The sequence below is a fragment of the Gordionus sp. m RMFG-2023 genome, chromosome 5, assembly GCF_954871325.1.
Source record: "Gordionus sp. m RMFG-2023 chromosome 5, tfGorSpeb1-WG-v2, whole genome shotgun sequence".
Lineage (NCBI taxonomy): Eukaryota > Metazoa > Nematomorpha > Gordioida > Chordodea > Parachordodidae > Gordionus > Gordionus sp. m RMFG-2023.
The window spans coordinates 7,458,849-7,474,231 of NC_088779.1; the positions used below are offsets into that span (position 1 = coordinate 7,458,849).

The following is a 15,383-nucleotide window of genomic DNA, read 5'->3' on the forward strand; positions in this document are numbered from 1 at the left end:
GAAAATTTTTGTAAACAATATAAACAAGACGTATGTGTCTTAGCAAATATTTGCGATTTTTTTTACGCCCATCAATAAAAAAAAAAGAAGCATTTTTCCAAAATGCGCGTATTCGCGTATTTCTGTAATTGCCTGCTAAGACGTAATATTCATTTAATCCATAACCCTAGATTCATATCGGAGTTAGAACGAATTCGCGGCGAAGTGTATTATAAATACACAAAAATGCTGTTTATTTTGTATACTTTACCGCGAATTCGTGGTAACGTATAATAATTCCTAGACTGACAATGCATTCATAATAATGCATTTGAAATCGTCGTTGAATGAAAATCAGCTGGACCCGCCATTTTGGTAACCCATATAGTAATTATTCTCATGTTAAAAAACTACTATTAAATTGATAACTTGCTTCCTTATTATCTCGATAATCAGGCAATTCTTTAATAAAGTTTGCATCAGACATAGGAATAAATTGGCCTCTCGTTTAAAATTTTTAATAATGATATGGGTAATCAAAATGGCGTCCTCAACTGTTTATCATTGATATACACTTTTAATGAATGCATCGTCAGTCTAGGTATTATTATTGTTGTAATTGTTAAACCAAATTACAAAGCCGAAGGATATTCAAATCTATTCAAGAAAAAAGAATTAAATTTCGAATGCAAATGATTTAAAGAAAGAGGAATAAAAAAGAATGATTATTCAAATTAAAGAAAGTTTAAGATTTTTCAGTTTGTTTGTAAAACATTATGTAAATGAATTATAGAAAAGTATATATATATTCGAGGATATTTGTATAGAAAGAGATCATGATTTTACGAACTTAATTATAATTTTAATTTTTTTATATTATTTTAATTTTTTTTAATTAATTTAGTTTGATTATATTTTTAACTTATTATTTAATAAAGATTTTTCAAACCTTTCAAAATGTTACAATTATATGTCATAGATGCCGGGTAACCCCTCATTCATGGTCAGCACGAATTCGCGATAACCACGAATGAGGGTTTTATCATTAAATGAGCTAAAATACATCCTTTTCCCGCGGAATGAAAAAAAGAATTAGTAATTTATATTTACCGCGTTGAAATAAAAAGCTGATATTAAAAAGTGACTTAGAAGTTAGAACGACGACCTTATAAGATTATTTTTATATTCCATATTTTATGACTATTTAATGACATTTCAATTAATTCCTTATTACCTTTTTTTTTTATAACTTTGACCGATTTTTATTGTTTTTTTTTTAAAAAAAATTTGAATCTCGAATCCTAGAGATTAAGAGAGAACCAATCCTATTCATTCATTCATTCATTCTTTGTTTTTTATTATAGGAAAAATTTATAAAACCAATAAAAAATTATAATAAAATTGATTAGTTAACCTAACCCTGTTATACCTTTTCGGTAGTTTTCTTAGAGTGTCTCACCAATTTTAAATTCAGATTTTCGCTAAAATAATATTAAGCAAGACTCGAGATTTCGTCCTTTCTACCAACTATGAACAAATTCTAGAGGCCTCACGTAATATTTTTAGACTAAAATATTGGGTTAGGCGTTACGCGCCCCTTTAAAAAAAATTAACTTTCACACTCTCATAGTGAATACAAGTTGAGCGTTTACGTTTTGCCGTAATTTTTTGATAAAAAAAAGTAGCGCACCCCTTATTTAAATTGAGGTTGCCTTTTTATTAATATCCGTTGATTCAAAATTTTGAATAAGTTCTACAAAAAATAGGATTTGTCTTAGAAAATTATCGTCTGCTTTCTTATTTCTTTAATTTCTAAATTTTCTTTTTTACGTATATGTAAGTTATTTATATTACGTTTTTATATAATATATTACAAAGCGAAGAATAAAGCACCTATTTGGGTTTTTTTTTAAAATGATTGCTAAGGCTAACGCCAAACGGTAATTTTACCAATTTGCACGAGGCCATTTGAAATGTATTAGCGCTTGTAACACCAGCGTTTGAAAACTCACAATTGGGCGACTATTATATTTTTAAACTAGGATTTTGCTCATATATTAGCTATAAAGGTTTAAACATATTATAATGAAATTAATCGAGGCTTATTAAATATTTTTCTGGCTAATATTGAGTCTACCCTTTTTAAAACTCTGCTCAAATCAAGCCGTTTAACATACACCAACCCTTAACCATGATGTTTACTACAAAATTATACATTTACAATATTCTTTTTTTTTATTGGACCAAATTTTATGAATGAAAAACATTTGCTACACACAATTATTGGATTTTTTAAAATAATGTTCTTATTGGAATTGTTGTATTTTGTTTGTAACATAATTGTCGTCTTCGTCATACAAAAAATAAAAGAAGAAAGTGTTGTAGATTCTTACGTTTTATATTTTACACGTGAATATAAAATATAATTTATTTATTCTGAAATATTGGCCAAAAAACACAAATTGCGTTGGCAGGTCTGGCCTTCTTTTCTCGTTATCGATTCTCATATTATATTATATTAATTTTTTTTATTACGTATCTTATTTTTTTTTTTAACTTACGTTTACGTTTTTTTTAGACAAATAAAAAACAATGTTTTTTTAAAACAAAACAAATATTAGTTTTTTTTTAAATTTAAAATAAAATAATACTATTATATTTTTTTTAAAATTTTTTTAATCTTTTAAAGTGATTTAATTAATTAATTATTTAAATTTTAAATATTTTTTTCACGAAAAATTATATTTAGAAAAAACAAATATCTTATTAATTTCCAGGAATAAAGGTAAAAACATTTGATAATTTTTCATGATTTAAATTTGTTGTTTCTTTGTCCTTAAAAAATTATTTATCTAAAAAAACAGAGGGCCAAAATTTCAGGCCAGCTGAATTTTCAGAGATTATCATTTTTTAAGGAATTTTTTAGCCCCTAAAGTTTTTATTTTTGATCATTATTTCGGACCGGCTCATAATTTTTAAGAATTTCGTTATTTTGAATGTTTTTAGGCTTGTATTTTGTAAAATATTATAAACGGGAAATTGAAAATATGATAAGTAAATGAATATTAAGCGCTTAATCATGTGAATCTTTCAGCAGGTAAAGCCAGCCCTGCCAAGATTTTTTATAATTTTTAAGCCCGCATCGGATTTTTAAAATCTAATATTTTTCGAGCCGGGTTGGGTTTACGATCCGCGCCGGCAGGCCTCTGATTTTTGATTTAAATAATTTAAAAAATCAAATTTTTAGTGTTTTTTAATATAAAAAAAAGCTTATTTATTAAGTCTTAACATTTGCTAAACTAAATTATTGAAATTTATATAAGATATGATAAAACCCAGCAAATTCTACACACTCCCTTCCAATGACGATTTTACTCCACTCGGATATTTTACCCCCTTCCCCCACACAAATTACCAACAAAGTAAGGAAAATCAAAACTACTCCACGCCCTCCAATTTTATTCAAATAAAGCTCTTATCTCACCCCCCCCCCTCTTATTCCCTTTAGTAGAATCCGATAAAATTTCGATTTTTTCGGATGATCCAAGAAAATTTCTAGTTCAACCCAAATTAAAATTTTAAAAATAAGAGTAACACGAACCGAATCTCGGATTATGTCAGTCAGATCGATACGAGTTGGTCAGATTGGATTCTCATATAGTTTTTGTTAAAATAAATTATGATTTCACAAAATTTTATATTTTGTTTGTAATATGACTACTTTATTAGCAATAAGAATAATGATTATAATTATATACATGGGCAAAAATGAAATGTTTTTCGATATCGATTTCGGTACGATATTTATGAAAAATTCAATTAAAAAAAACGATTTGTCATAAAAATATTGTCGTTTTCTCCCCATTATGATCTTAAAAAAATATATAATAATATTTAAATAGAGACAAAGAAAACAGAACTACTTAATTATTAATTTTTAAAAAAAATAACAAGTTGTTTAAATAAGTATAATAAAGGTAAACAAACTACTCTCTGCACCCCCCCTCCAATCCATGAGTCTAGACACTGTTCAAATATTTACAAAATGGATACCGTATATAATTGATAAATTAGAATTTGCCTTTCGTGCAACTTTTTCAGTCCTTATTCCTTTCACTATTATTTTTTTTTGTAAATTTAAAAATTTATTTGTCGTTAATAGGCCACAAGGAGAGAATATTTAGATGGATAGGGCCTTCCAAGTAAATTTCGCCCATCTTCATCACAATTTTTTTTTGAAAAATGCGTTTTAGTCAAAATTATTTTTTGGCCCGAAAAAAAAATCTTTAAAAAAATTCCTGACTGGCTAATTAAACATCGTTCGCATCTCTTTGCCTTTAAAAACCATTTACAAAAAGAAACCAAAATTATTTAACGTGTTTAGGTCATGAAATAATCAAAAATATAAAAACCGGCCCGATCAAAAATAATCCGGCTAAAAAGCCGGTAAAAGCAAACTCGAGTTTTTAAAATTTGGAAGGGGACTTAAAAAATTAAACCACATTATAAAATTGCTGATCTCAAAAAATAAAAAAAAAGAATTATACACCTTTCCCCAATGATTTATAATTTTAAAAAATTATTTTAATTAGCTAGATAATTGGCGCGAAATTGAAAATAATAGCGCTTTTTTTGTATTATTTATTATATTTTTTTTATTTTAAAACAATTTATTATTAATAAAATTGATAAATTTAGGAAAGGATTGTCTTTTTATTATATAAAACCTTTTTATAAAAATTTGATATGACTAAAAAAAAAATATTTGAAAAATTTGCTTAGAGCATAAAAAAACTTAGTGTGACACATAACACGACAAATTTGAAAAAAAAAATGATAATTAAATTTTTTTTAAATATAAATAACTTGAATTCTGAAATCTTAAAATGGACTTTATTTTTTAAAATAATTTTCCTTCTTGTGGTTGCACGCCACTTTTTTTCACTACTATCCGAAAATCAACTGTAATTTCGTAATATATATTTTTTTATTGATTGACATGTCAGGGGCCAATCTTAGTCTAATTTGGCCTAACTCTGATCGGTCAGACGTGAAGATACATTTTAAGATGGAATCAAATGTTGTTCTTATATCAGTTTTAAGTAGTCAGAATTTTTACTAGGGATTCTTATATTTAATCCCATCCGAGGTTACCACATTTTTTTTAAAAAATAATAGGATATTGCAACACCCCAGCGATTTTCTAGATTGTTACTGCAAATAAAACTTGAGAACATTTTGGCCTGATGTTTTTCTCAGTAGTCATATTTTACAAGCTAACTTAACTTTCTGCCATTTTTATTGAATTTTGAGGTAAAATAGCATATATCTTTGGTTGAATATGTTTTATATCCATTTTTCAATATTTTTTCAGGTGACCATTTCTAAAAAAGAATATTTCCTATATTTTAGCTGAGAGATCACACCAAATAAAGGATTTGTGTATAGTATTACCATTTTTATTGATGATATAGGAAATACAGTACTTACATATAGAAAAACACAAAATGGGGATTTGCCTTAGAAATCTGCAATGGGTGGGTTTTAGCCCACTCGCCTAATGTTTAAAAATTTTCCAACCCCCCCTAAAAATATAACCGACCGCCCATTAGTCTAAAATATTTTACTGGTTCGCCCGCCTATACAAAATCTAAATATTCCCATTATTTCCATTTTTTTTAAGAATATAAATAAATGATTCAGTTTCAACGCTATGCCTGCCCCTACAAAAAAATTTTATAATTTAGGGGGAAAAAATTATTCAATTTAAATTATAATTAAAAAATTTATTTGATCAAATAAAATAATCATGAAGAAAATAAAAATTAATATTATTTGTGATACAAAATAATAATGAATCCACATTTTATTCAACCACGTTCTTCCTTGTTCTAAAAACCTTTAAGTAATGGTAAATCTTCTTTCAGAAGAAGCTCTAGTGCTGAAATTGTCAATACTTTTCTAGCTATTGCCTTGGTAAATCTTTTTCTTGTCGTTTCCGCTAAAGTAGTATATCCGCTTGAAATATATCCTTTTCCTTAAATAATAAATTTTTAAGGGCTAATTTGACGTTTATAAAATAAGTCTGTAAATTTTATGCTTAACAACATCCTCTCTCTGTTTTAATTTTTGACGCTGATCCTATTTATTTTTAAACTTTGCATTTATAATTTAAATACCCTTTAATTGAATTCTCTTTGCTTTTTTTGTGGAAGGAAAGGGTAAAATCAGATTTTCACCCACGTCGATATTCTTTCATGCAAATTAAATCCACCTTTTTTCTAGATATATTTTTTTTTAACTTCAAATTTCTTCCGACGACAACATCCTCGGTTGTCAGAACTTTGGTAATAAAATGTTAAAATTTTTGCATGATTTTTAACAAATAGAAGTTTAAAATTTTTTTTAAACTCGCACGCCCATCTTTTAAGATTAGACCTCTGGCCTCACTTCATTCATTCCTACCTTTACCTTTTACTATACAAGAAAAGGATTATATTTATATGAATAAAATGATATTAAAAGATAACTAATGAAGAGAAATATTTTTAAAACAATATATAAAATATGAATGGAAAATAAAAGCAAAGAATAACAAAATCTAAGATTATCAAAAATAAATTTATAGTGAGCTGAGTTAGTTGATAAAATGATCTTTTTTTTTTCCTAACAAAAGTTAATAAAATGATTTTATTACGTAATAATGTGTATTGGAAACAAGCCAACCATGATATTTTTATTTAAAATATAAATTAAAAAAATAAATATATTATTTCTTCACATTTTGGCAACGTTCCAAATTATTTTTATCAATAACATTCATTCATTCATTTATCCTTTTTTTTTAAACAAAACGTCAATACAAACAAATTGCATCATCCTTTTTATTTATTTGATTAACTATTTATTTTTTTTGGTTTAATGTTTAGATATTAGATATAACATATGATAATTGAACGGACCAAATTTTGATAGGATCGAGGTAACACTTGTTCATTTAGAATATTCTGGGTTCGAATCCCGTAAGAGTCATTTTAATTTGGGTGAATGGTATATAAGAGATCGGACTTGACCATTTGATTCCATTAATAATTAAAGTTATTGGTACCACAAGGAAAATCAGGATTTAAATGACTAAAATCAAGTTTAATATTTATAAGTGCTCAAAATAGACAGGCATCATATATGTTTAGTGTTTAGTATAAAAAAAGTTTAATTTTATTTATTTTTTACACCTGTTTTTATTGTAATGAGTAAAATATAATTCATGGGAGTTTTTTTTTATCTCGTATTTCTAACTTATTTTTCCTAAACAAACGCGAAAATATGAATTAAGGGTTTCAGCCGAAATTTTTTTTCTCCGTTAAGAAGTTTCTGCAAAAAGCCAGTTTTCCTGATTGTAAATAGGTCACATTAGACAGGTTCTACCGGGTAATAAATTATTTATGTAAATTGGATTTTATTTATTTATTTTTATCCGTAAAAATTAAAATTGTTTATATCTTTTTTTTCCCGCATTTTAAAAATTATTTATTTTTTAAGTTTTTACAAATAATTTTCATTTCATTATTTTTTTTTTTTCATTCTTATAAATTAAATCATTATCAATCGTATTTTATTACAAAAAAAATTAGCGTAAAAAATTTGAGAATTAAAAATAAATCATAATTTTCATTTGTCAGAAAATGAATTTATTTATGAAATTATTAAATTTTTATTTACTTCCAGAGATTCTGAACATTAATTTTTGGGCATCATGAAAAATATTTGGATCATATTTAAATCATAAATCTCTTGTTAAATGGCTCTTCTTGTTCCGGTCATCAAATCAAATTATTCCCTCTATTCCCGACCTAGTAAAGGTTACCCCACTCCTCTTCCAAAATCCAATTATTCTCTCAATCACTATGGCCAACAGCAGAAGCAAGCAATGTTTGATCCTTCTCAAAGAGCCTACTTCGCGCCGAACAATATATCTCAACAGCGCAAATTAAATTCAGATTATTACAAAAATTACAGTAATAAGCACCACAATACTTCATCATCCTCATCATCATCCATTGTTGGCGATTCTAACAAAATTTATAAAACCCCCACCACTGTAGTTCTTAATGGGGTCATGCCTAATTCTTATAATTCTAAAAACTATAATAGTTCTTACAATTCATCCAGCAAAAATCAATTACTACTGCCTCCTAACATAGTTTTATCATACAAAAATACTTCTCAGAAATGTAATACAGGTGTTATAATCCAGCCTTATCCCAATTCCAGTATTACTCCTAATGTAAATGGTAATGGCAGAAGATTCAGGTCACTATCTGAACGTTCAAGAGTAATAACACCTATGCCTATAATATTTGAGGATGAAAGATTGGGTTCTGGCCCTGAAATGCTATTTCATCCTCATACTGCACCCCCAGTTCGAAAAACACGTAAATCCAAATCTTTCCCTAATGATGAACATTCTATAAAATCAACATCAAATAGTGGCAAAAGAAATGAAATTAGTGGGTATTATAAAAAGTTTTTTACCCAAAAAAAATCTAAGACTGATAAACCTAAAATTCAACCTAGACCTGACTCTGAAAGTGATTATTGGTGTCCACTAACGACTGCATCCAAAAAATGGTATTCTTTATTAAACAATGGTGCGATATTATCCCCCAAATCATGTGATAATAAGAAGTCCGCAGTTTCTATTTCAAAGTGCACATGTGAAGCTTGTGTATGTGGATGTAATGGCTCACGTAAAAGGAGAAAACTTTTTACCCGAATTAAAAATTGTCAAAGCAATGAGATAATAACCTCAAATATTATTAACTCTGACACCGATGAATTAATCCATAAACCTATTCATAGACACAGAGCTGGATGTTTTAAAGTGAATAAATCCTCATCGAAATCAAGCACTGACATTAATAATAATGATATTGATCAAATAAATCAGCCTGCTGGTGAACCTTTATTAGAAATATCCAAAAATACTTGTGGTGTTCATATTATTCCTCCTGACAGTATTTTAAAGGAGAGATTAAGTTTGCCTTCTAAAAAATTTAGTACAACATCATCTTCTAGTGATTCTTATTCAACACCCTCACCTAGCCCTCCTAATCATTCACCTCTCAATAGTGAAATTGCATTAGCTGGCAAATACGCTTTTGCACAGCTTTGCCAACATAATCAATTCAGTAAGCATAAATCCCAACATCAAAACAACAATCTGATAAATAATTTAGCTAAAATTAATTCCCCCAATGTGACACCTACTTCTTCAAACAATATGGTTATGCTAATAAAAACCATTTCTGAAAAATTGAGCCTTAAAATTCATAATTTAGATCCTTCTGAAATATCATCTCAGGCTAATGAAGAGTATCAGGCTTTTGTAACTAGTTGTGAGGTGGAAGAAAATGATGTAACTTTAACAAAGGGTCTTATTAACAATTGCAATACACCTGCCTCAATAATAAATGATTTATCACAGATTTTTATTAATGACCATATCATATGTTCAAATGCTAAATTACAAGCCACTGATACACCTTCAAATAAGTTATTAAGACCTAATGAATTGCAATTTAAAAAGAAAGAACATATCAAAGATATTGACCATGGCATGTTAAATTCATCAAATCACATTAACAGTATTAAACGCTTAAAAAATTCTATATTCAACAATACAAATTCCCCATTATTATCTACATCATCCCTGACCAAGAATGATAAATCTTTAACAACTCCTAAAGATGAAAAGGTTACCTTTTTCAAAAGATTTAGAACAATAAGTAGGTGATACACCTAGATTCACTTTTTTTATACAGACAAATTTATTTATATTTCACTCATAATGAATAAAATATTTTAATATCTATTACAATACAATATTAAGATGTAAGACATTGGTATTAACATTAATTATTACATAGCACAATGATATTTAGTTCGTATATTTTTAATTTATAGCACTTTTGTATTTATTTCAATTATATTACTATCAAGGATGTTTTTTTATCACACCATTTATATCTGTCCTTACATAATATTATATAAAAGAAAATGCATAAACATTCATGTTTAACACTTTATTTATAGCATTACTCTTCAATTATTATAGCTAATAAATTAAATATGTGCTATCTATTACATAATATATTTATAAATTTTTTTATAACATTATTTACAAAATGCCATTGATATAAAAATAAAATTTGTTTTAAAATAAAGTTATTTTTTTATGAATATTTTTTATAAGATTCAATATATTAAAATTTTGAATTGACACAGTGGTATAACTAGAATAGTACAACATTACCTTTTTTTCAAAGTGTAGTGTTTCTTTTTAAGTATTTTACAAACTTTTGTAATTTATTCTTTGGTCATTGGTTCATCAATAATGGACTGATGGAAGTTGATGAAAATCTATTAAAGTTCTTTGTACCACTAGATGTGGCTATAAAATCAAAACCTTCAAAGTTATCAAATATTGTTTGGAAGCTATTATAAAATTATAAACAAATCCAATTGTTTCTCATATTCAAATTTATTTTTATGATACCTATTATGTCCAAATAATCGTTAAAAAAATCATCTTTAATACTTTTTTAAGAAATTTTCATTTGATATTCAAATTCCGATATATTATAAAAAAAAAATTTAAGGAATTAGACAAACGCTTTTATGATATCTATAAAGCATTATATCGGTTTAATACTATATAACCTACTTCTATGTTTGACAATATAATATTTCCATTAACAGAATAAATTGTCTATGAATAATTATTAATGGCAAAAAAAATTTGTTTTATTAAAAGTAATTTAGAAGATAATTCTCAAAAAAAACAAACTATTTCTTAAAACTTCCAGAAAATGTTTCCAAATTTGCATAACAAAATTCATTTTACATATTTAATAATTATTATTTAATGTGGTATATTTGCAAATACATTAAAAAATGATTATGTATGCTGTTATGAGCTAGAATAAAGGCTCGATTCAGGCCGATTTTTATAAACGACTTAGTTAAAATTTAGCCAAAATAATGTGACGGATGCCATCTATTAGCAAAATCTCCAGGCAATAAAATTTTGGGTCTTAATACTCTATTCTTTCTAATACGTAATTTTAATGCATCATAATTGAGCACTACCAAAGGAAAAAGTTTAGTTACGCTACTGCATTGGTATTAAAATCAAACCTTATTAATATGGCGGATACTAATTTATATTATGTTTATTATTTCATTTGTCATCTTTTTAAAAATTTGAAAGTGAGATATGTTAGGAGTCTCAATCAATATATATTTTTTTATATAATGTGACTTATTAAGTTGATGATATTTATCTTAGTAATAGAAAATTAAAAATATTTATATAAAAAATTTTCCAACTTTAATTCACATGCCAAATATACAACTTTGGGCTCATTTTCAATTTATAATTAAGGGTTGCCAAAGATATATCATAATATTTAGTATATTAGAGGTGAATTTGATAATACAATTTATCCTTAACGGAAATTGATTACAATCCAAGTAATAATAAAATTCTTAATTTACAAATTTAATACTCACTTTAATCTCTTTTTTATTTTTAATTTTAAGTTTATCAAAAAAAATAAAATACGATATTGTCCTTGTAGTTAATATTACATCATTTTTCTTAAAATTAAATTAATTTTTTAAAATCAATATATAAATAGGATTGATTCAAAAAAAATTATTATTTTGGCAAAATATTATTTAATTTTTTTGGTTATAACATTCCATAATTTTATTGGATCTATATAAGTTATTGGCAAAAAAAAAAATTAATACACTTTTTGAAATTATTAAAAATTATAAAGTAAAATATTAATTTTTTAGGATTAGTTTTAGAACCAGGCAGGCGCATAGCCAGAAATTCGCTTTAAGATGGGAGAGGTGGGGAGGTAATAAAAAAAAAAATTCAAGATTTAGTAAATTTATTAGGGCTTTGTGGCTAAAAAAATCTACAATTTACTTAAGACCTAAATAATATGTAAAATTATTAAATATAAAATAAATTCTTATAAATATGATTTTATTCTCAAAAATGCTGTTATAAATTATTAAAAGAATATAACCGTAGTGTTGTTAAATGGCTAGTTTTGAGCCGATTTTTAAAGACGGCTAATTCAATATATCATCCAGAAAAATAAACGCAAACCTGAAGATTTTGCTCATAGAAAGAACAAAGGTCTATATATATAGTATCTAAATCTCGAGGCTTGGGCGATATTTTTATAGCTAAAATATTGAGTTAGTTGTTATAAAAAATCGCTTCAAAACGCTGTTTAACAACACTATATAACCGTTTATATAATACAGTGTTTAAGAATATTTTTCGGCTAAATAAATATGTGCCGTAAAAAAATTTATACAATAAATATTAATTTTTTGAGCATTTAAAATGTATATAACTTTATAAGAGTTACATATTAGAAAAAATTGGCCCAATTTTTAATCTATAATTTACATTTTAAAAAAAAATTCATATGGTTATAGATTACCCAGGAATATTATCAAAAAATAATGCATACAAGCAGCCAAGGTCTTTACAGGCAAACTCTTTATGAATGAGCCAAATGTTTTAAATCATTTCATCAGTACTTGGTATTATCGTTAAAAACTACGAATGCGGTGATTTTAAAAAGGATCAAGATTATAGACGGAAATTATATTTATCCCTTGTATCGAAACGGGGGAATGTTTTGCAGTTTTCCAACGAAATCTCGAGGGTTTAGGTAATATTTGGTTAGTTAAAACCTTGATTTAGGTAGGTTTTTTTTAAAAAAAATTGGTGGCAAGTTTTGATTTTTATGAGGTTTAAGAAAACATATTATTTCATTTGTGCAAGTGTTAACGGATAAGCCATATAATCTTATTAGATTATCCCACTCGATTCAACCGATTATTAATAAACTGATAAATTAATATTTTAGGCAACAAAATATTACCTACAACTCTCAAGATTTCGGCAAAAGATTAAAGAAGGATTTGGCGCTCTTTTGGAAATCTCATGGGTTATGTTTAACGGCTAAATGTAGGCCTAAAAAAATGGGATTGGATAAAAGATATTTATTTTATAATATTCTTCTTACAATAATTAATGTGCAAGTGTGGTCAAGGTAAGTGAATATCAAATTCATAAATAAATATTCTTTTAAAAGAGTATGCGTGGATAAAATACTAGTAATAATTAAATAATCTTTTGATACATTTTAATGTAAAGGAAAATTGGGTAAAGTCTAAGTACCTAGTAATGCATCTTCTCTTGAAGAAAGTCTTTCTCGGGCCATTCTGCCATTTCAACTAGCACTTATATAATAGGTTCCTTAAACTTCATAAAATACGCGATTACTTGATAGGTAGGCTTTTTAAAAAAATATCTTAATCATCTGCATTTTTTTTAGTTTAGGAGCCCCTGCTGGCTACGCGCTTGAAATCAGGCACTCCAAGCGGGATTGATCATAAATAGTTGACACATTTCCGGTTTCTATATCTTATATTCCCATAGTTTCTTAATAAATTTAGGCTTTAGTAAATTTTAACTTAAATAATTTATTCAGGTTTATTTTATCTTTAAAAAACTTAAATACAAAAAAATAATATAAATTAAGGGTAGTTCAAAGGTAGCAAAAATACGGGGTCAATTTTTTAAATATAATTACAAGTAGAGCAGAACCCATCCTTTGTAAATATATTTTGAGACACAGATCTAGGCCGGGTTCAAAGCAGTTGATCCGATCCTTAAAGAAATTTTTATAAGTCAGGACTGTTGCAGAGAGGGAAAATAAGCTAAACACCGGGTGTGGACAATCTTTATTAATTACCCGCCTGGTTAGAAAATGAAATTTTTCTACTCAACCAGCCAGGACCCTTTTTTCTTATCATTTATTAATTTTTTTTATATTTAAAATATATATCTCTTTCTAGTACATCGTTTAAAAAAGTATTATCACTATAAGACCAGGGCTTCAAATCCGCTTTCAGGAATTTTGAATTCTATATTACAGGAACTTTGATAAGAGAAACTTAATCAAAATCATTTGAAAAGCACCTAAATCCATCCAGGTCTGAACATGCATTTTATTAAGTTACAGGTCTGAACATGCATTTTATTAAGTTATAGTTTAACTAGTTACATTTTTTCAAAAGTAACCACTTAATGTTATTTTTTTAGCAAAAATTTATTACAACACTAGTTTGTGCATACCATGGGTCCTGGGTTCGATTGGTTATCCATAAATCATTCTCTACTTGGTCCTTGTTATCTAAATGTTTAACCGAGATTATATAAACATCTATGTATTTATCTAGATTTAATAAAATTAATCAATTTAATGAATTTCTATCCACTATTTTTCATTTTTTGAGAATTTTTATCCGGGGTAATTAGGTCGGAGGTTTGTCCTTGAACACTGTAAAATTCCCCCCTAAAATTAGAGTGTTTTTTCTAGTGACTTTTTTCTTCGAGGGTATTTGGTCCTATTCAAAAATATTTAGCCGCGTCCATCATCATTTTAACGGAACACTCATTAATATTTTATAATATTATACTTTATAATATAATATCTTGCAAAATTTTGAAATTCACAATATGTTTTATAATATATAATTATTTTTCTTTTGGCAATAAAATTTTTTATTAACTTCTCGTTCATTAAATCCTTTATGACGTCATTTGCAGATTGGAATGCCAAATTAAATAATATATTTATTCATTATCGTGGAACGTATAAATATATTTCAACGCTTGGAGATAACATTCGCCTCAAGATATTGCTCTTACTAGATTAGCTTTTTTTTCTTCGGATTTTGGAGCCTAATCTCTTAGAGAGCGATGATATACAAATATTATTAAAAGTTGTTAAGAATAGAAGAAATTATTAGAATAAAATTAAAGTAAGAAAAATGGATCTTGAAACGCTATGTTCCATTTTTAGCTGGTTTTTTACGTGTTCATATTTAGATTATATTTGGGTTGATTGGCCAGTTATAATTTTAATTGTGCTGGGCGGTTACCAGGAGTTTCCAGGGAAGAGGTACGATTAATCATTTTTTGAAAATCAGCATAAAGTCTGTCTCTATTATATAAACTTTTATACGTACTCTTTTTTTAAAGACTAATAAATATGTTTATTTTAGAATATAAATTAAGGAAGATATACAGCAATTGCTTATATATCATGATAGTAATTTTAAGATAAATATTGAATAAATTGAGTATTTAATATTCTCAGCTCACTATTTAATTTAAAAGTAATACAAATAAAATGTAGTTTTGAAAGCATAGATCTCAAATTATCTGGGGGAACCATTTACTCGCATTGGGCGTATATGATAGACACAATTCTATATTCCTGAATATTTGTAATGTTAAT

General features: G+C 26.6%; 1 protein-coding gene and 1 long non-coding RNA gene across 2 annotated transcripts; both read left to right on the forward strand.

Annotated features, from left to right (window-relative positions):
- The first annotated feature begins 2,623 nt into the window (after positions 1-2,623).
- Positions 2,624-10,225, forward strand: LOC135929656 (uncharacterized). The gene is made up of 2 exons (XM_065466343.1): positions 2,624-2,764; positions 7,708-10,225. The coding sequence occupies exon 2, from the start codon at positions 7,781-7,783 to the stop codon at positions 9,773-9,775; it is 1,995 nt and encodes a 664-aa protein (XP_065322415.1). The 5' UTR covers positions 2,624-2,764; positions 7,708-7,780; the 3' UTR covers positions 9,776-10,225.
- A 3,104-nt stretch (positions 10,226-13,329) lies between these two features.
- Positions 13,330-14,030, forward strand: LOC135930420 (uncharacterized). Its single transcript, XR_010572762.1, has 3 exons — positions 13,330-13,367; positions 13,418-13,491; positions 13,936-14,030. It is a non-coding gene; the product is annotated as an uncharacterized LOC135930420 (long non-coding RNA).
- The last annotated feature ends 1,353 nt before the right edge of the window (positions 14,031-15,383 follow it).